Source organism: Myotis yumanensis, unplaced genomic scaffold (assembly GCF_028538775.1).
Source record: "Myotis yumanensis isolate MYYU_CA2020_CCGP unplaced genomic scaffold, mMyoYum1.0.hap1 SCAF_14, whole genome shotgun sequence".
In the NCBI taxonomy this organism is placed as follows: domain Eukaryota; kingdom Metazoa; phylum Chordata; class Mammalia; order Chiroptera; family Vespertilionidae; genus Myotis; species Myotis yumanensis.
The window spans coordinates 14,811,895-14,836,694 of NW_027223765.1; the positions used below are offsets into that span (position 1 = coordinate 14,811,895).

Below are 24,800 nucleotides of genomic sequence, written 5' to 3' on the forward strand. Positions count from 1 at the left end.
AAGAAAAATTGAGTGATTAGATGAAGAATCAAAATATTGGGTGACTAGAAGAATTCTCCCTTCAAGATGGGGGTAAAGAGTGAATTTCCAGGTATGAGCTTATGCCTGGTGCTACAGTCAGAGAAAACTCTTCTTTTTTTAAAAAAAAAAAAAATTTATTATTGATTTTTTTACAGAGAGAAAGGGAGAAGGATAGAGAGTTAGAAACATCAATGAGAGAGAAACATCGATCAGTTGCCTCCTGCACACCTCCTATTGGGGATGTGCCCGCAACCAAGGTATATGCCCTTGACCGGAATCGAACCCGGGACCTTTCAGTCCACAGGCTGACACTCTATCCACTGAGCCAAACCAGTTAGGGTAGAGAAAACTCTTCTTGATTAAGGTAGGAGGAGATGGGATCCTGATTTTTTTTGAATGACTGGAATAACAATGAAAATGAAGAAAGCCATCATGCTTGGCTTAGGGCTGGAAAGGTAGAATCTTCAGGATGCCCAACTGGATCTGGTCCAGGTGTGTATACATTTATGAGGCACAAAAGATTCTGAAAGGCCGAGAGGGACCTCTGGATACCAAGAGAAATGATCCCAGGTGAATAACCGTGGTCACTGAGGATCAGCAGGAGGTGGCAGTTTTAATACATGTAATAAACCAATGAACCCATTTAGAGAAGGATTAAGAAAGATTATGCCATAAAATAAATACTGTGCCACTGATTTGCCTCCTGCTTGCACCCCTAAGCTGGGAGCCCAGGGAAACACCTGTTATATTCAACCTCTTTTTCTTTCCAACTGGTAAACAATTCCAACAGTTGCACAATGAAAAAATTCTGCGAACCTGGCACCCAGATCGGGAATTCTCAGTTGTTTTTGCTGCCAAAGGTCAATCCAATGTGTCTACTTTTGACATAGTTTAGCCAAAGAATGTTAATGACATTTTCCGATACGTTCTGCTGTTCTACCACAGGCCCCGCCCCGGAAATTTGGGATTACTAAAATACAGAGATATCTTGAATGCCAAAATGCCACAATACATAGAGAGATGGCCAGCTTTTAGACTCTCTGGCTGCTTTAGGAAGCCAGAATAACATAGACGAGATGAGAAAAATGTATTGCTTCCAAACTAAAGTGAAAACTGTGTAACATAAATTAATACATGTTTGTTTGCATGTCTACAGAACATAATGCATTGCCAACTTTATGCATTGATCTATTCAGTTCTCTGATAACCTTTTCTTTGTTCTTCAAGAGGATCTGTGGATTATGTATTTTTTCACTTTGCAAGAACACCCACATATGCAAGATGATGTCCCAAACTTTACAGGCACACATAAATGAATTTACTTGCACTCAGAGAGTTTCAGCAGCAAAATTATAAAACCTCTAATATTTTATTGCAAAAAAAAATCTAACTTGATGTGTGGAATGTGAGTACATTTTAATAAGCTTGTTAGAATATCAGATGTGGGCCTCCAAGAGTATCCAGAAAATATGGAGGCTTTACAATGACCCTCAACTTCTCCCTTTGTTGAAAGAAGTCACTAAACTTGGAGAAAAATTCTTCCATGTTCATTGAATTGCTGCCTTTGACTTCTTTCTTACCGTTTTTAGCTTATGAATGAAGTTGAATACAAGAATAAGAACAAGAACAAGCTGGAAAGGGGAAACGTCCCATTGCTAACCTGAAGTCAAGTTGTCCTAACAGTTAAATGATAAAGTTGAAGGCATTGGTTAACTTTTGGGAAGTGAGAAATAACAAACATCAAACCGTTATTGTTTTCAAAATCCCATGCCTACCTTAGATTAAAACACAACATCCTTATGTGTACAAGTGCAGTCTGAATTGGTGTGCAAAGGACTAGAGACCTAGGGGGTGAACGCCAAGAGCTGTCACAACCCTGCAAGAGACTAGCACTAATAAAAAAGAAGTGCTTTCCTCATCTCTCAAGAAAAAAAAATGTAAAATACTATCATATATGGTTGTGTGCGTGTGTGTGTGTGTGTGTGTGTGAGAGAGAGAGAGAGAGAGAGACAGAGACAGAGAGAGAAACTGAGAGAGATAGAGATATCCCAGAAAACAGTCTGAAATTTTATTCCCAGTTTTATACACACTTCTTCAAATAATTCATCTACTCCAAAGTATTTGCGAGTTTAAAAGTAGATTTGCTTGAATTTTAAGCTACCTTAGCTTTAAGTTATTTTCAGGATGCTACCATCCAATTTGTGTGAATGATAAGTTTTAAAAGGGGCATCATGAGAGTTTATAGACATCGATAAAAGCTTTAAATATGACGTGCATACATAAGAAAAGCTTTAAAGGTATCCTAACCAGTTCCAGAAAACCAGATAGTTAGCATTCTGTTTTCCATTTTCCTTTTCATTAAATTGTCATCAATCAGCAACTTAACTAAGATAAATAGACAGCAGTACACTAGATAAAATAGGAAGGCTTCTCAAAAATCCTCATTAAATTCTATGCATGATCAGCATTCATCTTGAAAACTACCAGTTAAGAAGGTGATAACCAAAAGATCATCTGCTTTTAGCATATTGAGTGCCATATAATCAAATTTCTTAACTCTACAGTATGATGATAGGAAAGCTAATTCCAAAACAAATTAAAAATCAGTTCCTAAAATGATTACTGCCAATATCTAGACTATTATGTTTTATTTTTCTTCTATTATACTTTACTTTTCACACATCAGGAAAGGACATTATCATGGTTGCCTTGACTGTGTATGTAATTTAGTCTATTTTTTATATTTGTTTATCATTCATAAAAGCTAAATTCAAGGTTCCATTTACTTTCATTAATTCAGCTAACAGGAGCTTTGTGGGGAACCAGAAGCATACCTAGCATAAACAATAGGAAAAGATAATGCTCTTGTTTATATGTCCTGGACAAGTTACTATTTTCCTCTACAATACCATTATACTATAGTTACTATAGTATTTTTTTCCTATACATTAAAGGCTCTTATCAAGAAATTCAGGAATTTGAAGGTCTTGCAAACTACTATCAATTGTTATTTCCATGTCTACACAAGCTCCTAGATTCATTCATGAAACTAGGGTTGAGAGGATCTTAATGAGGCAAGCCAATTTCCTTCATTACCTCAACTGGTTTAGCCAAACATATGTATATTCAGCTCTTATACCACCTGTAAGAGAGAACGCTGAATGAGGAAAAGTTAGCCTCGCACTGCCACTATTAATTTTTTGGTAAGCCCTAATTTTACCCACTTGAAGGAAAGAAAACTTACCACTGCAACAAGGCCAGCCATGATAATGATTAATTGATGCCTGTCATTGTCCCACCCCTGGGAACTGTTCTCCACCCACTCCCAGGTGACGGATGTGTTTCTCCCGGTGCATGGGATTTAGATGTGGCGAAGGATGCAGACTGTTAAATTTGTCAAATCACCAGAGCCGACAAAGCAGCATTTGATCTGCTCTGTAGAAAGCATCAGGGACCCGCACAAAACTCATCAATGGCACAAACGGAGGTCATCTCCCTGTACCACTAATCTATCAAAGCAGGCTCATCCGTCTCAAAGTGAGAGTCACAAATGCTCAGCCTGGATCAGAGCTCAGAGAACCTGACCTAGAAACCAACTCATTGACACACAAATCAGAGAATTTCCCCAAAGTAAAAAAGAATCCATGTCTTATCATTTATTATCCATACTCTTGAAATTGGATGTCTGTTAGAGATTGATGCTCTGAATTACAAAACTTTATCCAGATATCTGATTCCATATGGTATGCATTTCCTGACTAATAAATCTACATGGGGGGAAAAAGCACAATTTTAAATGTGAACAAATTCTCTGCCAATCTTAACTTGAAAAAGAAAAATTAAAAACGCAAACAAACAGAATCTAGCCAACATTTCTTTTTTTTTTTTTTCCTTTTTAAAACTGTTGTTTAGTGTCTGAAATCTGAAAACCAATAGCCAACCCTATAGGCTTTTTCAAGACACTGAAAACAACGACTTACTAATAAATTTTTATTAGTATTAACATTCCTATAGACTTAGAATCTCTAAAAAAATTAAAGATGATAGTTTTCATGAACAAATATTATTTTAAGAAACTATAGTTAAAACATTCCATAAGAAATAGAGACCTTTTTACTATATAGCATCTTTGCCAAAGAAATAGAAGCAGAAGCTATGCCTCCCTGTGTTACCATGTAATTTTTAACTGGAAATAAAAGAGCAGTATTCATAAAAAATGGATAATCATATTTTCAAATATCTTCACAAAGAGTCATACTGCTGCCCTTTTTGCTCTAAGTTGCTGATTTTGATTATCTATCACTCTTTTGGTTAGGGATACATGGCCTGAAGTTTTTCTTACAATAGTTCCACAGAAAGTAGTAAGAAACACAGAGCAAAAACATTTATGATTTCAAGACAGAATTGAGAAATTCACTTCTGCTCTTTGAATGTGTGTTCCATGGGAATAATTCTGGCCCTTCCATTTGCATCAGTTTCAGACCCACGCCGTGACTACGTGTTTTCTAGTTAAATGGCACACCACACTTAAAATAAAAGTGGGTATTGATATTTCTGGTTTCGCTTTAAGAAAGTATATTTCTTAACCATATCCAAAATGGCTCAGCATTTTTCCAACGACTGAACAAAAGAGCAACCTATATCCTCAACAACCCATGAATATATTTTTGCTCTTGGTCTCCCTTCGGGTCCATCTGCACTCTTGCTGTGCAACAGCTATAGCATAAAAATGTCTATTCTCACATGCTTTTGATATTACACTATTTAATCACATACAGCTGTGGCTTATGAGACTGTTACAAAACACAATTTTAATGTAGTACTCGAAGCCAATTTTGGATAAACATCAACCATTTACTCTGAAGAAGAAGTCCAACACTACGAAAGATTTTCTTTTAAAGGAAAAGACTGGTTTTCTTAGGATTTGGCGTGGACATAATTGTGACTGAGCCCTCTCTCTGCCAAAAAGACTGATAATGTCAGAGAGAATTGTGTAAAATCATATTAGTGCAAAAATGAAGCATGCCAGAATTGCTGGAGCCAGAGAGACCTGGGATGAACTTAACATCCTCCCTTCTCTTCTTTTGCCTCCTTCCCTACACATCGCCCCCCAACCACCACCCCTCAAATAGATTTCATTACTTCATGGAAATAATACCGAGTTATAATTCAGTTACTCTTTTTCCAAATTCAGAGAATCTGAAAGGAAAATGTGTTAGAAAGATACTATTAAAAGAAACATACATGGTGTTTTCCTTTAAGTTTGGAATTATTCTGCATAAAAAAAAAAAAAACATGAACTTTTTACACTTCTACTATTTTAAGCAGGCACTAAACTTAGTGTTGTGAAAACAATGACCACATTACAGAAAAGATAAGACAATCCCAATGATAATAAAGATTTGGGGGAGAAGAAGGAAGAAAAATAACGATTTTTCTCTTATTAAAAACAATTAACATCGTATACCTTCTAAAATGAGACAAACAAGATTTATCATAGTTGCAGGCTATCATCTTACACCCCTAGAGCGAAAGAAATATTTGGAGTCGTACCTAAAATTTCAATTGCTGAAAGATTTTTAGAAAACCAGTTTTGTATGTTTCAGCCTTTCAAAGGGAAACAGAACTTGGGAGTTTTCAAGGCTGTTTTCAAACTGGCAAGTTCCCAACTCTGGCTATCAATGCAAATCTGGGCAGGAAGTACTAAGGAAATTCTAAACTCATTCCCTCCCTCGGCAAGATTTTCTACATTTTCATGTGCAAGGAGTGTGTTAAGGGTTGTTCTGTTGTTGAAGGATCTGTACATTCACATCTTTAAGAACAGCCCTTGCCCCTCAGGAGCCTCTCTCTTCCTGTGCTGCTCCTCAGCCCTGTGTTCTCAAGTGTTTGCTCTTTCTATGGCACAATCCATTGGGCTCCAGCTAGACTTGCAGACTAGGGCGACAATCCAGGCTGCAGATGGTTGGAAACTCAGCCTGGAATCAGTGTGCAGTTGATGAATGACTTCTTATACCTGACCCCAACTTCACACCAGGTTCTGAACACAATCTGAGTATCACCCGCCAGAGAAACCGTACGTAGTCTGCACCTCTGCTTCAAGATCTTCCCGGGAAGCAGATGGGAAGGCAGTAGACTGATGTAAGAGCAATGTGATTAGCAAGGGTGTCCTGCACATGAAGAGACAGAGTGAACTGGTGAGGGTGTAGAAAAGGCAGAAAGACCAGCCTTGCTGAGTGTGCTTATGCAAATCTTCAAGTTTTTGGAAGATGACTGAAGTTTCCCAAATATCACATGCATAGGAGAGAAATAGCTATTTGTTATCTGCAACATATCAATGTACTAGGCTGTGACAATGTTTTAACCTTTTTAGCTTGTCCAGTTTGTTTTTCCAAGAACACCCCCTGCCCCACCACCACACACAGAAAATACCTCGAATTCAGACTGAAATTCACTCTGGATCTCAAAATGCAACAGCAACAGGTCGGTTGCTTTGAATGGGCTGTGACAAAATTCCTAAGATATACTAGGTTACAACTCAATCAAACATCATTATGTAAATTATCACTTAGCTAATGAACAAATTTTTTTGGTCCCCTTTCTCTAAAATCTGCTGATTATTCTGGGTGGATTCCCCATAGCAAATTTCTTTTGATGAAACTCATGCTTTTTAATCCAGTTATGTCTCTTATTTAAATATTATGACATGTCACCAAGATTTCTTCATTACTCCTTAATCAAAAGCAATATTCTTTTCCAAACTTGCTCTTCTTGGTAGGAAAGAATTTGATCAAAAAGAAAATTTACAAAGGACAACTTTTAATGTGAGGTCTGGGAGAGTAAGCTAAGAATATTGCTATAAGTCAGCCACTTAGGTTTTCATTTTATTTAACTTACACATAAATTTTTCTAATATAACATTTTAAGCACCTGGAAAATTATTCAAATGGGCAAAAGCATAAATATCTTATTTCTATTTATAAAAAGTTAAGCAACAAAGTTAAGAGGTTGGTTTTAATGTAATGGAAAGTAGGAGCAGGGAAGGCAGGAAAATGTCACAATTTTTAAAAAACCTTAATTACATTTGAGGAAATGGAAACTATTTGCATTAATTTAAAAATCCCATTTTCATTTTGTTTCATCACAAGAAAATAGCAACTATATCTAACACACATATTTAAGTAAAAAAAAAAAGAGGAGGTTCAGCATTTTTGCATTTTCTGAATGAATACAATAAGCATTTTAGTTCTTTAAAATCCCATGAAGATTTTCCACCAAAACTAATGTCCACAAACAGCTTTTGTGGATTAGTGAAAAACACCTGAATTTAAAGAACAGTTGAAGTTCTGATATCACCAGAGTATGTATAATCTTTCTTGTCAACCACAGAATTCTAATTCTATGAACCGTAAGTGTTCTGCATATAGAAGCACCATTTTAAATAGCTATGATTTCAAAATAGGATTAGAACTATAAGCCAAGTCTAGAACACAGAGGATTTTGTGAATTTCACTCAGACTTACAAATAAATAGAGCAGCATGTGGGTCCTTCAAAATTATTATAGGTTATATTTTGAGATATAAGTGTGAAAAGGGCAAAAACTGATACTGAAATAACCAAGGGGTCTTATGCTATCCTGGGGCATGAGAGTACTTTTTATATAGTATTCACACTGGCAGAAAAATCTCCATTTTAAAGAGCAACTGCACATTGACCCTTCTTCCCATTCCTTGTGTGTCCAAGTTTCAAAACAGGGCACGTTTTCACTTCTTCAGCTTCCAGGGATGTTATTAATGCCTGTCATTTCAGAGCCTCCGTAACAACATTCGACAACTTCACAGCACTGTCGAAATTTTACAACATAATCATCAATGTGAACTACCGTGATAGCCAAAGTAGCTGATCTGATATTCCCTACCACCCTGATCTGATTACTCCAAATATCAGCTTAGGTCGCCTAATGGATCTAACTTCTTTAAAAATGTTCCAGAAGTTGATGGCTTTGACTGGCTTGAAAGTAACAAGATCCAGATGTCGCCTGTCTACATAACACTAAATTACATAGGACCCCAAAACAGCTTTCCTCTCTTCCCTCACCACTCCACTTTCTCCTTTACCCCAATCTCTCTCTCTCGCTCTCTCTCTCTCTCACACACACACACACACACACACACATACACACACACACACTTTCCACCAGTGTGGCTCATGGAGCATCCTGTATCTTTCATATAATGCGCATGACATTATTTCCTGCTACTAATAGGTTAAAAGAAATCCCAAGCAGAAAAGCAACTCTTCCATTCATTTCGATCTAAACTTTTTCTTTTCTGAATACACTTCCTAGTAGAAAACAAGGACCCAAAAGAAGAGCGTGAATTTTGAAACATTTGGAAAAATTTAGCCACATGAGTAAAAGGGATGGAATGTCCGATATTTTTCATGCCAACCCCTTGAGTTTATTGTTTTTGTTTCTTTGGGGGGGATGAGAAATGACTACAAATCCCCCCCCCCTTTTTTTAAACTTGTCCTTGCTTTGCCATTTCCTCAAGAAAGGCGGGCAGCATTCTCCTCCCAATCCCCAAAGAGTTAAAACTCAAGGCACTGGGCTGGTCTCTTTAAGCAGCAGCAGCAGCACAAACTAAATGCTCACAAAGGCAAAAAGCAACGTGAGTCGACCTTGGAGGGGCAGGGCGAATCCTGGAGCGATGGAAAAGGAGAGGCGAAAAGGCAACAATCTTTAATATAATATTGAAAGTCTGCTGCCTGCTCTGGCTCACAAACAGGCATTGTTTGATGAGACCGAATAAATGAGCGATAACCAAGGCATGAATTAGCAAAGCCTAATCACATCAAGGAGTCCTGGTGACAGCACGGATCACTCAGGCACGCCTTGCTCACTCTCCGCATATTTATCCATGAAGAAGACTGTGGAGTCTGGCTAATGCGATACAAAATAATATCATCCCTCAAGAAATAGAATCCATGCATTCAAGGTGGGCAGGCTACCAACATCCCCCCCGCCGCCCCCCCTCTCCAAATCAAGTCCAATCTATTTGACAAATTGGAGCAGGGATATCACACCTAAGAGTCCTTCATGTGTGAACTGCAGGAGAAAGTTCATGGTTGGCACTGCCCACTGCTTAGTTACGTGGGCTTCCCACTGGCCCCCTAATGATCATTTGAGCACACACATAAAGCCTGAAGTATTTAACCAATTCACGTCCAATTACCATCAGTTACATTTCAGCCCATTCCAAGCCCCAGGCCTTCTGGTGGCAGCTAACACAGGCAAACAGAGCTTCTAAAAGTCAAGAACATCTCTGGCAAAGCTCCACAATTCAGTCTGTAGCATCCTGATCACCCCCCATAGGAAACAAAACGTGTAAGGCAAATAAAATAAAATAAAAAATACACCCAAACAAACTCCAAGAGACTTTAGTTCACTGCCGTCTACCTTCCACGCCCTTCTTTTATTCTACATTCAGCGATTAAAAGTTTGAGTTACCCCCACCCTGGCGTGTCCTATCCAGTGGGAAAAAGCCTCTCAGAGTCACAAACAAAGAACAGCTCACCAGCAAAGCCCCTGAAATTGTATTCTCGTGCCTGATAATCACCGGTAGGATCTCCTTTCTAACAACCCTGCCCATCTGCAAAGGACTTTACAGATACCAGGAACGTTTATGCTGCCAAATAACAACAAAAGAACTCCCGTGAAACTATGAGCTCTCCTTAAAGAGAAAGCCGGGATTCCGGGCTTGCTCTCTTCCTATATTCTCCGCTGCCTTATTAACTCCGTGGGTATGTTACTAATTTCAAAGAAGCAGGAAGAGGTGATGGGAGGAAGGGGGAGGTAAATACTAATTCACATGCCTGCCTGTTTCCTAGCCAAGTGCAGAAGGATAGATACCACACTGACTGCCAGACTATGGGTCAGAGCCATACCTTGGTTTGGAGATAATGAGGATAGTAGTAAGTGTACTGGGGGTACATTTGTGGCTGATCCAGGCGTTTGCCCATGTAGCTGGAATCTTTATCTCCGAGGCAGGGAACTGGATGACAGGGTATAGTGCCCCAGGCCGAGCTTCCTCTTAAGCCACTATTCCTGACAGTCCCGATGACTGATGAGGCTTCGGAGATTGCTCGTCTTCCACCACTCGCTAGTTCCAACACAGCAAGAATATAAAAAAGAAACACACCAAAAAAAAAAAAATAGGAGACGGGGATCGGTGGGAAAAATCAAACCCCACACACAGCTTCCCCAGATCTTGTCTGCCTTCTCCCAGCTGCCGGGGTCCACTTGGGATGAGACAGTTTGTTCTCTACCAGGCTGCCTGTATTGATGTCAATTGCCAGCGTTTGTAAAAGGGGGAAAGGAAAAAAAAATCAAAGTCCTTTCAGCATAACTCCGAATCCTTGCAGATCAGCTTCCTGTCTCCTGTTTGTCTCTTTCCTCACCTTAAAGTAAAAGCAAATCAAGAGGAAAAAGAAAGAAAGAGAAAGAAAGAAGAAAAAAGAAAACAGGGAGGGAACAGAAAGAAAAAGAAAGGGGAAAAGAAAAAAAGGGAAAAAAAAAAAAAAAACCTTGCACAGCTTAGTTGCTGCTGTCTCCCTCCCAGAGTGACATGGTGATCCGGGCTTGTCCTGTCCTTTCATTCACTTCCCCTCCTTCCAGCCGGTGGGTGGAACCGAGAGAGCCTCTCCAGGGAGAGGCGTACGCAGTCCAGAAGGCTGCAGTATTTCCTCCAAGAAAAAAAAAAAAAGGCTGCTTCAACCCCTGCTGCAAGCAAAGTTCCGATTCCCTCTGCTGGCTATCTCGAATAGCAAAGCGATTTTTGCAGCGAAGCTGCTGCCGCTGGAACTGAACCGGGGGACTCAGCTGCGGGCGGTGGATTGTTTCTTATCCTTCCCTCCATCGGCTCCACAGACGAGCTGCCTTCTTTCCTTTTCGTGCCAAGTTTAAAGGTAAGCCACCCGGCTAAACAAAACAGTGCGGACCTCGGGAGGGAGGCGAGGACAAGGGAGGAAGGAGGGAGAAAGGGGGGGGGGTGAAATCCAGGAAGAGGGACTAACCTAGCTGGTTAAAATGCAAAAAGTGTGTCTCCGGATGCTTTCAAAACCCCGTGAACACCCTGAAGCCAGATGAATCTAACATTTTAGAAACGAACACTTTAGAAACTAACATTTTACTTCTTGGAGGACATGGGGGATGCCAAGTGTTGAGGAAATTTGGAGTCTACACCAGAACTCTACTGTTAACAAGCCACGCATCACAGATCACAGTGACCAACTTATAGCAGAAATAGTCATTCTTAGCATCACAGCCCATTTGGAAATATCAAAAAGAGGTGTTCCGCCGGGTTTTTGAACTTCTTTATAAATAAAAACACCAACACCGGTCCGCTCATGGTCTACCTCGTTATGATCTTGATCATGGATGTTCTAATTGCTGCACTGATATCACACACAGAAAAAGAACGAAAATCATAATTACTTGGCAGAGTTTTCCCCCACCAACAGTAAGTAATATTCTGACATGTCGATCAGCTGCTGCATTATAATACAAATTGTTTCTGAGAAAATATATTTCCTTAAAGGGTCTCTTTTCAAGGCTGGTGAGGCTAAAATTAGCCTCGCCAGCTGTGTTTGCTGTGAGTGCTCACGCATGCCCAAAGCACCAGGCAGACCAATACTGAGCCGCTCTCCACTTTTCCAAGTCGGCTCTGGACTCCCCAACCCTGAATCGCTTTTTCAGAAAGAAAGTTCCTGGTACAAATCCAGCTCGCTGGTCAAGAACAGAGACTTCTTCGGGGCCAATGCACAATATTGTATTCATCCATGTTCAAGTCCCACCATCCCTGCGGCCATCAGCTTCCGCTCAGGAGTCTGGTTTCTGGAAGCTGTGTGAGTGCATGCATGTTCCTTGGAGAAAGATAAGGGTGGCGAGTAAATCATTTTATGTTTGACTTTGGACACAACAATCAGCAGGAAGGAAGGAAGGAAGGAGAGAGGGTGGGAGAGAAGGGGGTAGGAGCCCTGAGAGCCCTGTCATGAAGGAAATGCAACCAGCTCGGCTGATGTTTAAATGTGTTATTCTGGGCCTCAGTTGTCCCATCTGGAAAATGGAAATATTGCCAACTTACCTGGTTGACGGTGGTACACGGAATCAGATACTGAGTAAAAAAATCCCATTGGTTTAAAATTTCATCTCCTTGCTCAGGCAATAGAGTCCTGACTCAAGCTTCCTTCTCCAGGTAAATCCTTCCCCTTACCTTCTATACCCGCTCAACAGTTTTTAGAACCGGAAGGTGTTCTCTCAGGGCATCCTGTTCTCCCAAACCCACTTCCACGGCCCTTACCCTTCAGCCCACCCTTTAGGTCTCAGCATAGGTAACAGCCCCGCACAGTAGCTTTCACTGAATCCTTGCTCCCCCCCTGCCTCTTGTATTTGCCCTAATATTGGGCTTATCCCGTGTAACTGCCTGTTAATTGCATGTTGCTTCTGAGGTGTTCTGAAAGCATCACAAAACCAGGGAAGTGGGAGTTCCCATCACTCTGGTTCACTTTCATATTTCCAAAACTGGTGTGGTGTCTGGCATAAAATGGACACTCCGTACAGGTTTGATGAATGAGACACGTAGACATGATCGTTCTAACACCACTCATATTTTTATTCCAGTCCACTCCAGCCCATTTCTGGGTGCAGGGGATGTGGGGATACACTGATCAGGACAAGGCCCTTCCCTCACAGAGTGTGCATTCTAGGGGGTGAGATAGACAAAGGGATAAGCAAGGAAGTAGGCCTATAAGGTCAGGTGACAGTTAGTGCTGCTACAACCTATACAGCTGAGTAAGCGGCCCAGGGATTCCTCCTTTAATCGGGGAGTCGGAAATGCTCTCCAAGGAGGAGCTCTGGGGTTAAAGGAAGAGCGTAAACCATGACCTGGTGTTAGACCAGTGGTTCTCAACCTTCCTAATGCCACGACCCTTTAATACAGTTCCTCATGTTGTGGTGACCCCCAATTTCATTGTTACAAATTGAACATAATTAAAGCATAGTGATTAATCACAAAAGCAATATGTAATTATATATGTTTTTTCCGATGGTTTTAGGCGACCCCTGTGAAAGGGTCGTTCGACTCCCAAAGAGGTCGCGACCCACAGGTTGAGAACCGCTGTGTTAGACTGTAAGAATCAAGCCTTGGCTCCCACCTGAACTGCCTTAGTTCCAGTCCTGCCTCTGATGTATCACTGTGCCCCCATTTATTCCCATCCATCCAATGGCACTGCCCACACCCGACAGTTACTATCAGAATTCACCAAGTAAACATGTGAAGTATTTATAATACTGTGGAACATATTAGATCTGCTAAAAAAAAATAAGTAAGCTTGCATCTGGGGGAAGAGCATTCTAGGCAGAGGGAACAGCAGTACAGAAAGCCTGGCAACAAGAGCCTGTCTCTGGAATGTGTGAGAAATGGTGCTGGGGCTGGAATGGAGCAAGTGAAGAGTAAAGACTATAAAAATAGCTCTGCGGAGGAACCCTGGAGCCAGACTGTAAAAGCCTTGGTGAGAACTTGGTATGGACAGCTCAATTCGTGACAGTTGATAGTCTGCAGCCAGGACTCTATCCAAGTGTCTGGCTTTAGATCTAGGCATCTTCAACTACAGAATGCTGTCCTCCTCAAATGTCCTCCTCCAAATGCTAAGACCCATATGCTCAGGATCCTAGGACTGCCTCTGCCAATTTCACCACCATGGGCAAAGGGTATCAGTGTTCTTCTATGAATAAGTGATCTAGGTACTCCCTGAGGGGAAAAGAATACTGTCTTATTTGCAAATAAAAGGTAAAATAACTCCTCAGCCCCAGCTACAGCCCAGTTACATGCACTGATGTTATCAGAAATTTCTACCCAAATGGCCACAAAAGGCAATTCTGGTTTTTTTTTTAGATTATTGTTATATTCTTTGCATCAATTGTCATTAGCCAAAACAATTCATTGAGCATTCAAAGCTTTTCTTAAATAGCAGAAAGGTGGTTTACCATTTGTGAGAATTGTCAAACCCATGTGTTTGCTGTGGTTTTTTTAACTTTCCGCCTCAGAGATACCAGTAGTCTTGCCAGTTTGGGAGGGAAGATATTCATGTCAGAAATAGTTTTCAGCCCTAGCCGGGTTGGTTTAGTGGATGGAGCATCGGCCTGCGGATTGAAGAGTCCCGGGTTCGATTCCGGTCAAGGGCATATGCCTGGGTTGCGGGCTCGATCCCCAGTGTGGGGTGTGCAGGAGGCAGCCAATCAATGATTCTCTCTCATCATTGATGTTTCTATCTATCTCTCCCTCTCCCTTCCTCTCTGAAATCAATAAAAAAATATATAATAAACATTTTTTTAAAAGGAATAGTTTTCATATCACGTCTGCTCTGTTGGAGCAGTACTGCTTTCCATTTAAATCAGTGGTTCTCAACCTTGGCTGGACATTAGAATCACCCAGGAATCTTTTTAAAATCCTGATTTCTGGGCGTCATCCTCTGGAAATTCTGTTTCTTTGTTATGGGTTGGGGACCGCAGTTGATTTCAGTTAGCTCAAGCTAAAGAGGTAATGAAATCTGGAGAGGTTTTGTTAACTTTGGCCTTGTATGGGGTGGGGCCACAACATTAGTAACAAAGAAACAGAATTTCCGGAGGATGAGGCCCAGAAATCAGGATTTTAAAAAGATTTCCAGGTGATTCTAATGTGCAGCCAAGGTTGAGAACCACTGATTTAAATGATCAAGGTAAGGTAGGAGGTAACTCGTTTAAGACACTCTCTAAATCAGAAGTCTGCTGTGTCCCTTTTGGCAACTAACGACCAAATTTTGTACAAATTCAGGAGCAGCAAACTGCAGCGAAGGGCATGGACTCTTACAGAGACCACGTGACTCACAGAACAGAATGGAGAGGTCCTTTTTTTAGACAAGTTCTTGGCAAACAGGAACAAGGCGATGCCTCAGACCCACCATCAGAGTGGAGAAGTGATGGTACTGAAATGAGGGTCAAGACTCAGGATAGAGATGGAGACTGTCTTCTCATTGGTCCTTGACCTATCCACCCACCCCCCAAAAAAAACTGAGTCCTCTCTTGGGAGGTTTATTTTTTAAATTCTAAAGACTTAGTCAAAAGCAAAGAAAAAGAACAGTGGAGATCAAAGAAAAGAACATAATTGTACTGTCTTTGAAATCACGTATATTAGTCTATCTTCAAGAAGACATTCATGCCCGGCCAACATGGCTCAGTGGTTGAGCATCCACCTGTGAACCAGGAGGTCACGGTTCATATTCCTGGTCAGGACATATGCTGGGGTTGCAGGCTCGATCCCCAGTGGGGGGCGTGCAAGAGGCAGCTGATCAATGATTTTTAAAAAATATATATATTTTAGCCCTAACCAGTTTGGCTCAGTGGATAGAGCATCGGCCTGCGGACTGAAAGGTCCCAGGTTCGATTCCAGTCAAGGGCATGTACCTTGGTTGCGGGCAACATCCCCAGTAGGGGGTATGCGGGAGGCAGCTGATTGATGTTTCTCTCTCTCTCATCGATGTTTCTAATTCTCTATCCCTCTCCCTTCCTCTCTGTAAAAAAATCAATAAAATATATTTAAATATATATATATATATATTTTTTTTATTTTATTGATTTTTTACAGAGAGGAAGGGAGAGGGATAGAGAGTCAGAAACATCGATGAGAGAGAAACATTGATCAGCTACCTCCCGCACACCCCCTACTGGGGATGTGCCAACAACCAAGGTACATGCCCTTGACTGGAATCGAACCCGGGACACTTCAGTCAGTAGCCCGATGCTCTATCCACTGAGCCAAACCGGTCAGGACTGATCAATTATTCTTTCTCATCATTGATGTTTCTATCTCTCACTCTCTCTTTCTCTCTGAAATCAATAAAAAATATATTTTTTAAAAAGAAGACATTCATGACCTTGAATATTTTTTTTTAATTTGGCATTTTCTGCCTTCTATATTTAAATCTGTGGATTCCTTTTCAATACAGTAATTTCCAAAGGAGTAGTAAACATAAGAGTTGGTTAAAAAAAAAAGGCAAGATGGGAGATTGCAAATTCCAACATTAAAGTAATGTTATAACTTTGTTTTCTCCAATGGCTTAAGAAAATACTTGAGACAAATTAGGAAAAAGAGACTAAGTGATTCAACCATGTGTGGTTAAACTTTAAATTATAACTTAATGGGAAAATATTAATGTAGATAAAACCAATAAATATTTTCTGGCCTTGGCAGAAAATTTCAAGCCTCAGGATAAAATTGTATTGGACTAGAGCATTAATCAAATATAAAGTAAATAATAATAAAGATATATACATTTTTTATTGTTGTTGTTGTTAATCCTCACCCAACGATATTTTTCCATTGATTTTTGGAGAGAGTGGGAGGGAGGGGGAGAGACAGAGAAAGAAAAACATCGATGTGAGAGAGACACATCAATTGGTTGCCACCTGCATGTGCCTGACCAGGGCTAGGGATTGAGCCTGCAACTGAGGTACATGCCTTTAAGCAGAATCGAACCTGGGACTCTTCAGTCTGAGGGCCAATACCAGTGATGGCGAACCTATGACACGCGTGTCAGAGGTGACACGTGAACTCATTTTTTTTGGTTGATTTTTCTTTGTTAAATGGCATTTAAGTATATAAAATAAATATCAAAAATGTAAGTCTTTGTTTTACTATGGTTGCAAATATCAAAAAATTTTCTATATGTGACACGGCACCAGAGTTAAGTTAGGGTTTTTCAAAATGCTGACACGCCGAGCTCAAAAGGTTCGCCAGCACTGGCCAATACTCTATCCACTGCGCCAAACTGGCTAGGGCAGTGATGGCGAACCTTTTGAGCTCGGCGTGTCAGCATTTTGAAAAACCCTAACTTAACTCTGGTGCCGTGTCACGTATAGAAAATTTTTTGATATTTGCAACCATAGTAAAACAAAGACTTACATTTTTTATATTTATTTTATATACTTAAATGCCATTTAACAAAGAAAAATCAACCAAAAAAATGAGTTGACACGTGTGTCATAGGTTCGCCATCACTGGGCTAGGGCATAATATATTTTTTAATCTTGACCCAATCATATGTTTTTATTGATTTTTTAGAAAGACTAAGAGAGGAAGAGAGAGGGAAAGAGAAAGAGAGAGAAACCTATCAATGTAAAAGGGAAACATCAACCAGTTGCCTCCTATACACACCCCAATCCGGGATGGAACCCACAATATAGGTATGTGCCCTGACCGAAAATTGAACCTGCAACCTTTTGGTGTATGGGATGATACTCCAACCAAATGAGCCATCCAGCCAGGGCAAAGCAAGAATAATTTAAAGCAATAATCATTATTAATTTCAATAAAGTTTTATTGAGCATCTACTATGTGCCTGAATACTCAAGGATACCTATATAAATATTTTTACCCTGTCCTCAAGTAGACTTAGTAACTCCATATCTAGCAAACATCACCATTCGTAAATGACCTTAATGTGTTTTCTCATATCTGAGTACCTATTTATAGCAAGCTTTATTAAATAATTTTCTTTAAGTTGACTCCATGTTTGTTTTAAATGCATACTTTATTATAATTCTAAGCAATAATGTACATAAAAGCTCAGATTTATTTTGTTTCTATTATATTTGCAAAAAATACATAATATCTTCTCACTTTCTTTTTTCTTTATTCCTCACCAAGGATATTTTTCCATTGATTTTTAGAAAGAGTGAAGGAAGGGAGGAAGGAGAAGGAAGGGAGGAGTCAGGGAGGAGGAGGAGAGAGAGAGAGAGAGAGAGAGAGAGAGAGAGAGAAACATCAATGTGAGAAGGGCACATTGATTGCTTGCCTCCTGCATGTGCCCTGATCCAGGCTCTGACCTGAGCTGGAATTGAGGCTATAACCAAGGTACATGCCCTTGACCAGGAATCAAACACACAACCCTTTGGTCTGTGGGCTGAGGCTCTAACCACTGACCAAAATCAGCTAAGGTCCTCTCACTTTCTATACACACTTTTTTGTAACACTTAATACTTTGTAGGCACCTCTGGCTCTCTTTTACCACTGGGATTACCAGGACACACTTCTCCACTTCATTTAAAGTAGGCATGAGCCCATGACATACTATAGCCAATGAAATATGAAGCAGAAGTAACATGTAAATGCTTTTAACTGTTGTTATTTAATTCTCCAGCCCACTCATCTCTGATGAAAGCACCTGCTGATATAGAGGAAACATCTTGGAAGGCTGAGCACAACTTCCTTAAATAGTCGCCTGGACCAGCCATTGATTTGTCCTGAGTGAGAAATGAACCTTTATTGTATTATGCTATTGATATTTGGTCACAACCACAGCATTACCTAGTCGACCCTGCCTAATATGACAGTACTTGTAGTTTGAGTCTATAATTGTTGATTTCCTTGTTTGAGTGTCTCCCCACTAATACCTGAGGTCCAAAGGGCAGGGAATCCTATCCTATATAATAAAAGGGTGATATGCAAAACAACCGAACAGTGGAATGACCAGTTGCTATGATCCGCACTGACCACCAGGGGGCAGGCACTCAATGCAGGAGCTGCCCCCTGGTGGTCAGTGCGCTCCCACAGGGGGAGTGCCACTCAGCCAGAAGTCAGCTGATGACTGGCGAGCGCAGCAGCTGTAGCTTAGGCCCATGGGGAACGAACCTAAGCAGTCAGTCAGACATCCCCCCGAGAGCTTCCGGACTGCAAAAGGGCGCACACCAGGCGGAGGGACCCTCCTCCACCTTGAGTGCACAAATGTCGTGCACCAGGCCTCTATTAATCTATAATGTCACTGTCCTATCTCCAGCACCTAGAACTGTCCTTGGGATGTAATACACAATTAAAAAATGCTTGTTAAATGAATGAATAAATGTTCACCAAAAATCATCTCATTTATCTACCAGCCATTGATGTATGATACTTTCTGAATAATAGAAGGGGAAATGAGACATGTACTCAAAAAGCAAAAACTGTTAAGTTTTCTGGGAGACCTGCTACAGTACTGAGTGTCTAAAGGAGGAAAATGTTTTTCTGCACTGACTATTGGGAGTGAGCACTGGGGTGTGGTGTTGACTAACTTAAAAAAAAGGTGAAGAAGGAAAAGAACTAAAACACAGATGTCCTATTACATACTAGACACTATACAAGAAGTTTATAAATGCTTCCTCAATTAAAATGCACAAACACCTAAAAAATGGGTATGATTTTTTCAATAGTAAAGTATTTCAGACTTTACTGTTGAGAAAATTGAGAGGGATGGGGTTTAACTCCCCCATCCAAGTTCATACCCAGTTATAACACGGTAGAGGGCTATTTGTGACTTATCCTATATAATAAAAGCCTAATATGCTAAGTGTCTGGTCGGCCATTCAACCAATCAAAGTGTAATATGCTAATGATATGCTAAGGCCGCTCAACTGCTTGCTATGACATGCACTGACCACCTGGGGGCAGACAGTCAACCTGTTGACCAGTCACTATGACATGCACTGACCAACAGAGGGCAGACGCTCCAACCAGTAGGTTAGCTTGCTGCTGGGGTCCGGCGGATCGGGACTGAGCAAGATGGGCCAGACATGCCCTGGAGCCCTCCCACGTTCCCTCCCTGGCTGGCCAACCTCCTGTGTCCCTCCTCGGCCCCGATTGTGCACCGGTGGGGTCCCTTGAGCGTGGCCTGTGCCCTCTCGCAATCTGGAACCCCTTGGGGTATGTTGGAGAGCTGGTTTCGGCCAAATCTCACAGGCACAAATTCGTGCACCAAGCCTCTAGTGTCCGTATAAAGTCCAACCCCAGGCTTGTTCTAAGCATCATTTGATAGAGCTTATAAATGCCTTATACTAAAATTGGATGAGATAATCTTCGTGTTTAAAACAGAAAACTTACAGTCTACATAAAAGTCTTAAATAAGTCAGTGTGTCTTCATAGAAACAGATGGTGTTGAACAAACAGACAACTGGGAAGAAAGAGCAGGCACGACCTTCCATCAAATAGCATACACTCTATTTGTACCACAGGCCTGATGGTGAATTATATGTGTCAACATGGCTGGGCTATTGTGCCCAGTTGTTTAATCAAACACTAATCTAGACATTGTTGTAAGGTATTTCTTTTAGGTGTCATTAACATTTAAAAAATCAGTAGACTTTGAGTAAAGCAAATTATTCTCCGTAATGTGTGTGGGCCTCCTTCAAACAGTGTGAGGGTTTAAGAACAAAGACTGAGATCTTTTAAGAAGAAAGAAGTGCTATCACCAGAATGCCTTTGGCCTCAGGACTCAATATCAACTCTTTCCTGAGTCTCCAGCCTGCCAACAATAACCTGCATTTTTTGGATTTGATTGCCCAACAATCACATGTGCCAATTCCTTAAAATAAATCTCTCTGTGTACACACACACACACACACACACCTTACTCATTGCAGTTTCCTGGAGAACCCTAACACAACAGGTTAATAAAATAAGGAGAATATGGTAGCAATGAAGTTCAGTGAAATGGGAACTCAGACATTCCTAATACATGTCTATAATGCTTTTTAATACAGCTTAACAAAATATATAGCCTTAAAAGTCTTTGTCCTTGTAAACCAGTAATATTAGTTCTATGAATCTAAAACAGATCATCATTAGAAGTTGAAGAATAGGAAATTAGAAAAACCTGAATGCCCAACTCAAGTTCATTAAATAAACTCACTATAAAATATGATTCAATCATTAAAGTGATAAGTACAAACATTTTCACAATTTGGCAAATGCTTAAGTTGAATAGCTAATGAAAAAAAAATGAGAACACATTATATATGCTCTCAACAATGAAATATAAACACACACAAGAGAATAGAAGAACAACAGTGGGACCTTTTCTCTGTGATGGGGTTAGTAGCAATTTTACTTCTCTCTCTCTCTCTCTCTCTCTTTTTTTTAAATAATCACCTGAGGATTTTTTTTTTCTTTTAGAGATAGTGGAAGGGAGGGAGGAAGCAGGGGTGGAGAGGGAGGAGAGAAACAACAATGTGAGAGAGACATCAATTGGTTGCCTCCTGCACATGCCCCAACCAGAGCTGGGGTCAAACCTGCATCCCAGTTACATGCCCTTGACCCAGAATCAAACCCAAGACCCTTGGTTGCACACGCCAGTGCTCTAACCACTTAGCCACATCACCCAGGGCTTGCTTCTCTTTTTGATAAATATTGACATGTTCCAATTTGTCCCAAAATGAGTATATATTTTATTATTTTAAATAGATATTATTTCAAAATACATTTTAATAAGTATATTTCTGGGTATGTTTTTTATTATTAGCTGACAAGAAATGTTTAAACAACTAGAGGTGACAGTATCAAAATAAATTGCAGTGTATTTTAAGTAGCCATTTCCTTCTGACCTGGATCAGACATCAATTTAAGAAAAGTGTAAATCTTTCTTTAAAATCTAGGAGCATTAATTCTACATCAAAAAAATGTCAAAACTTTCCTGTAAGACCCCAAAACAAGCATCCTCATTGAATGAAAGAATAACAGCTATCAATGACATATCTTTGAAAAGATTTTTTAAAAAACTGCATAAGAATCCAAGACTTTCGTTTTTTAACATAAACTAATTCTGTCTTTGTGCTTCTGAGTTTCTCATAAAGTTATTTATAAAATTATATGAATGCATCCCTGCCAGCTTGTTTTACAATATGTTGTAGGAATAGGGACTTTATTTTTGTCTATCTTTGTCTTCCTCTATATTTCCATGCAAAGAGTTCCACTATTTGCCATCCACTGAGCCCATTTTGTCCCAATGTAGCTGCGCAATTCGAATGGCCCTTCTCACCAGCTCACCTTCTGCCAGGCCTTGGTGCCATCATTGAACCAGAGCTTTGGAAAACACTAACCGAAAGTCTCCAGGTAGGAAAAGATGAATGGCTGCTTTGTCCCCTGGAAAACGTATTTTTCTAAAGGAATATTATCACTTTGTATTGACCGTTCAGCTTCCTGCTGTCAATAGCAAAGCAAGTTGGATCGATAGGACCAGATGTGATCGGCTCAACTGATTCTTTTCCCTAGAAAAATCCAGACATGCACAAGTCCAGTCTGAAAGCTACTACTGAATGGAATTGCCAGCTAAAATATAAGACCTCCAGTGAAATTTGAAGTTCAGACACATTTTCATATAAGTATGTCCCAAGTATTGCGTATGGCATGACTCATGAACTATTGGGGCCATCCTTATAGAAAGTATTTATATATATATATATATATATATATATATATATATATATATATATATATAAAATTTAATTTCAGAGAGGGAGAGAGAGATAGAAACATTGGTGATGAGAGGGAATCAGTGATTGGCTGCCTTCTGCACACCCCCTACTGGGGATCAAACCCACAATCCGGGCATGTGCCCTTGACCAGAATCAAACCCAGGACCCTTCAGTCTGCAGGCTGACGCTCTATCCACTGAACCACACCGGCTGGGGCCTTATAAAAAGTATTTATTGCTTGTGTAAGATGCCAATTTAGCTGGGTGTTCTGTGCTTTTATTTCCTAAATCTGGCCAGCCTGCTCCTAATGGATGCACCAAAACACTTTACAGGCCTTTCAGGGGACACAAGAATGGGGAGAATTCAAATTGAATGACAACTAGCCACGCTTAACATTTTCAATCCTCTTTATACGCCAACCAGGAGAACCCAAAAGTCCCCAAAGGAAGTCTCCCTTAAGAGAGTTCAGCCACAGTCATGTTCTCTATATGAATCCATACAGCTTTCCAGGAGCTGTTTTCATGTCATTGTAAACTTGTTTCTGTTTTTGTTTGCTTGTTTGTTTTTAACATGAGGGGAAACAAACCGTTTTTCTAAAACTGTACTTCACCATAGTAAAGTGCCTGTGAAGAATGACAAACGCCCCGATCCCCATCGCTGTTATCAGAAAAGTCCAATTTAGAGAACCAGACGATTGTGCAAAACACAAGAGGACAGGAGCCGAAGGGCAGTGCTCCCCAAAGTGTGCTCCCCGGGCCAGCGCTGCCCCGCAGACTCTCACATGCACCAGCAAGTGCGGGAATCTGGATTACATGCTCAGCAACTTTCTAGTAACTTGTCAGAAGAATTGTATGTCTCTTGTGTCTAAATAATAAAAGTTTGGACTTGTATTTTAAAAATCTGTGGTTTGGGGTTTTTTGTTGTTTTAGTTTTATTTTTTTGTTTTGCATTTCACTTTTCTAGTGATTTCTAGAGTGTTTTACAAAAATATTAGGTAGGGTAGGTTGGAAAAGAACAAAAAAAAAACAGTCCTTTGTGACAGATAGTTTGAAAAGTCTTGATCCAGAAAATATACAACTATATCCTTTCTTTTCATTTTCATTTACACACTGCTGGTGGTAAGTTACCTTGGTGTGTTTTCTGATTGCAATGTAAAGAATAATGAAACCAACATGCACTACAAAGGAAACACTTCATTCTCTGAAATTTACCCTTCTTGTTTTCCTAACTCTTTCTCTTTTCTGTGTGTATTCCTGTCCCTCTCTGTGCCACCTTGTTGACCCCTGGGAAGATATTAATAGCACCAAACCCCAAGCCAGGAGGTGGGGGGCTTCTTGCCTGAGAGACTGACCCTGGCAAGATCCACTTCGCAGTGGGAGCCTCAGTTACCTCATGTGCAAATGTGGGTTGCAATTAGGTCAATTTAAGGTTCATTTCTGACTCTGACACTTTGCCATGCCAGGATGCACTTGTTGAACTAAGATGAGACTGTATCTTTTAAAAAATATTTTTTTTCATTGATTTCAGTGAGAAGGAAGAGAGAAATAGAAAACATCAATTATGAGAGAGAATCATTGATGTGCTCATGTCATTGCCTGCCTCCTGCTCGCCGCCCACAGGGGATGGAGCCCGCAATCCAGAAAATATGCCCTGACCGGGACTCGAACTGTGACCTCCTGGTTTATAGGTCGATGCTCAACCACTGAGCCACACCAGCTGGGCGAGATTCTTATAAGCTACAGAAATACTGGGGCTGGCCCCTGCGTGGAAGGGAAGGCTCACTCCAGCAGAACAAGGTTGACATCCTCCAGCCAGGGGCTCTATGGGACTTCCAGCCATTCCCAGCATCTGCGGACTGGGAGGCCCCAACTCCAAAAATAGCCCCAAAAATTATAATTTGCCTTCCAGAGGTGACATCTCCTTGAATGGCACTCAATCACGGCCATCCAGTGAGCCTGCCACTTTCGCCGATGCCTCAGGAACAGTTCAATTCCTGGCAGTCTAGATGCACCATCCCGGGGGCTGTCAGTAGGCCGAATGTTTACGCTCATTATGCAGTCAGGAAACATAATTATGCCTTTTTCTTTAAGGAAGTTTACGACCGAAGGTAATGGGTGGGACATAAATGCCCTGACTGTTTACTGAGACTCATAAATGCTAAGATCACAGACAAATAATCGTCACTTGGAGATTTGTTCTTGCAGTAGAGAATCTTCGTTTTTAGCAATTTAATGACCAAAAGTTTACCCACCTTGAGGATAATTATTTAGGAGGAAATAAAACTTAGTGCTCATTTCATTCCCTGCTCTGCCAGCTTTCATCCTTGCGGAAAACCAGCTTTCACATAAAATGCGCGGAAGGCAGCTTGCTATAGAGGGCTAGTAAAAGGAAGAAGCAGTGAGGACAGGCCAAAGCTCTCAGCAATAATGCCAAATTCTTTCCGTTAGCAGAGATCCAGATCAACGT

At 40.5% G+C, this 24,800-nt stretch overlaps 1 protein-coding gene and 1 long non-coding RNA gene across 16 annotated transcripts in view; one reads left to right on the plus strand and one right to left on the minus strand.

Moving 5' to 3' along the window:
* Positions 1-24,800, minus strand: part of RBMS3 (RNA binding motif single stranded interacting protein 3) — a 1,176,852-nt gene that overhangs the window by 600,438 nt on the left and 551,614 nt on the right. For 11 of the 12 annotated variants that reach the window (XM_070433276.1, XM_070433282.1, XM_070433277.1 and 8 more), the window contains exon 1: positions 9,965-10,869. The exons of the other annotated variant lie outside the window; for it this stretch is intronic. In XM_070433276.1, the coding sequence (XP_070289377.1) occupies positions 9,965-10,039 (75 nt within the window). In that variant the 5' untranslated portion in view covers positions 10,040-10,869. Of the gene's footprint in view, positions 1-9,964; positions 10,870-24,800 lie in introns of those variants that run through there. 12 annotated transcript variants of the gene reach the window in all.
* On the plus strand, positions 10,784-23,201 carry LOC139022302 (uncharacterized). Of its 4 annotated transcripts, none has more exons than XR_011473670.1 (5): positions 10,784-10,984; positions 18,254-18,360; positions 21,826-21,972; positions 22,132-22,241; positions 22,950-23,201. It is a non-coding gene; the product is annotated as an uncharacterized lncRNA (long non-coding RNA). The 4 variants fall into 4 exon arrangements; XR_011473673.1 differs by having other exon boundaries at positions 21,872-21,972; XR_011473672.1 differs by lacking the exon at positions 10,784-10,984 and adding an exon at positions 11,781-11,923.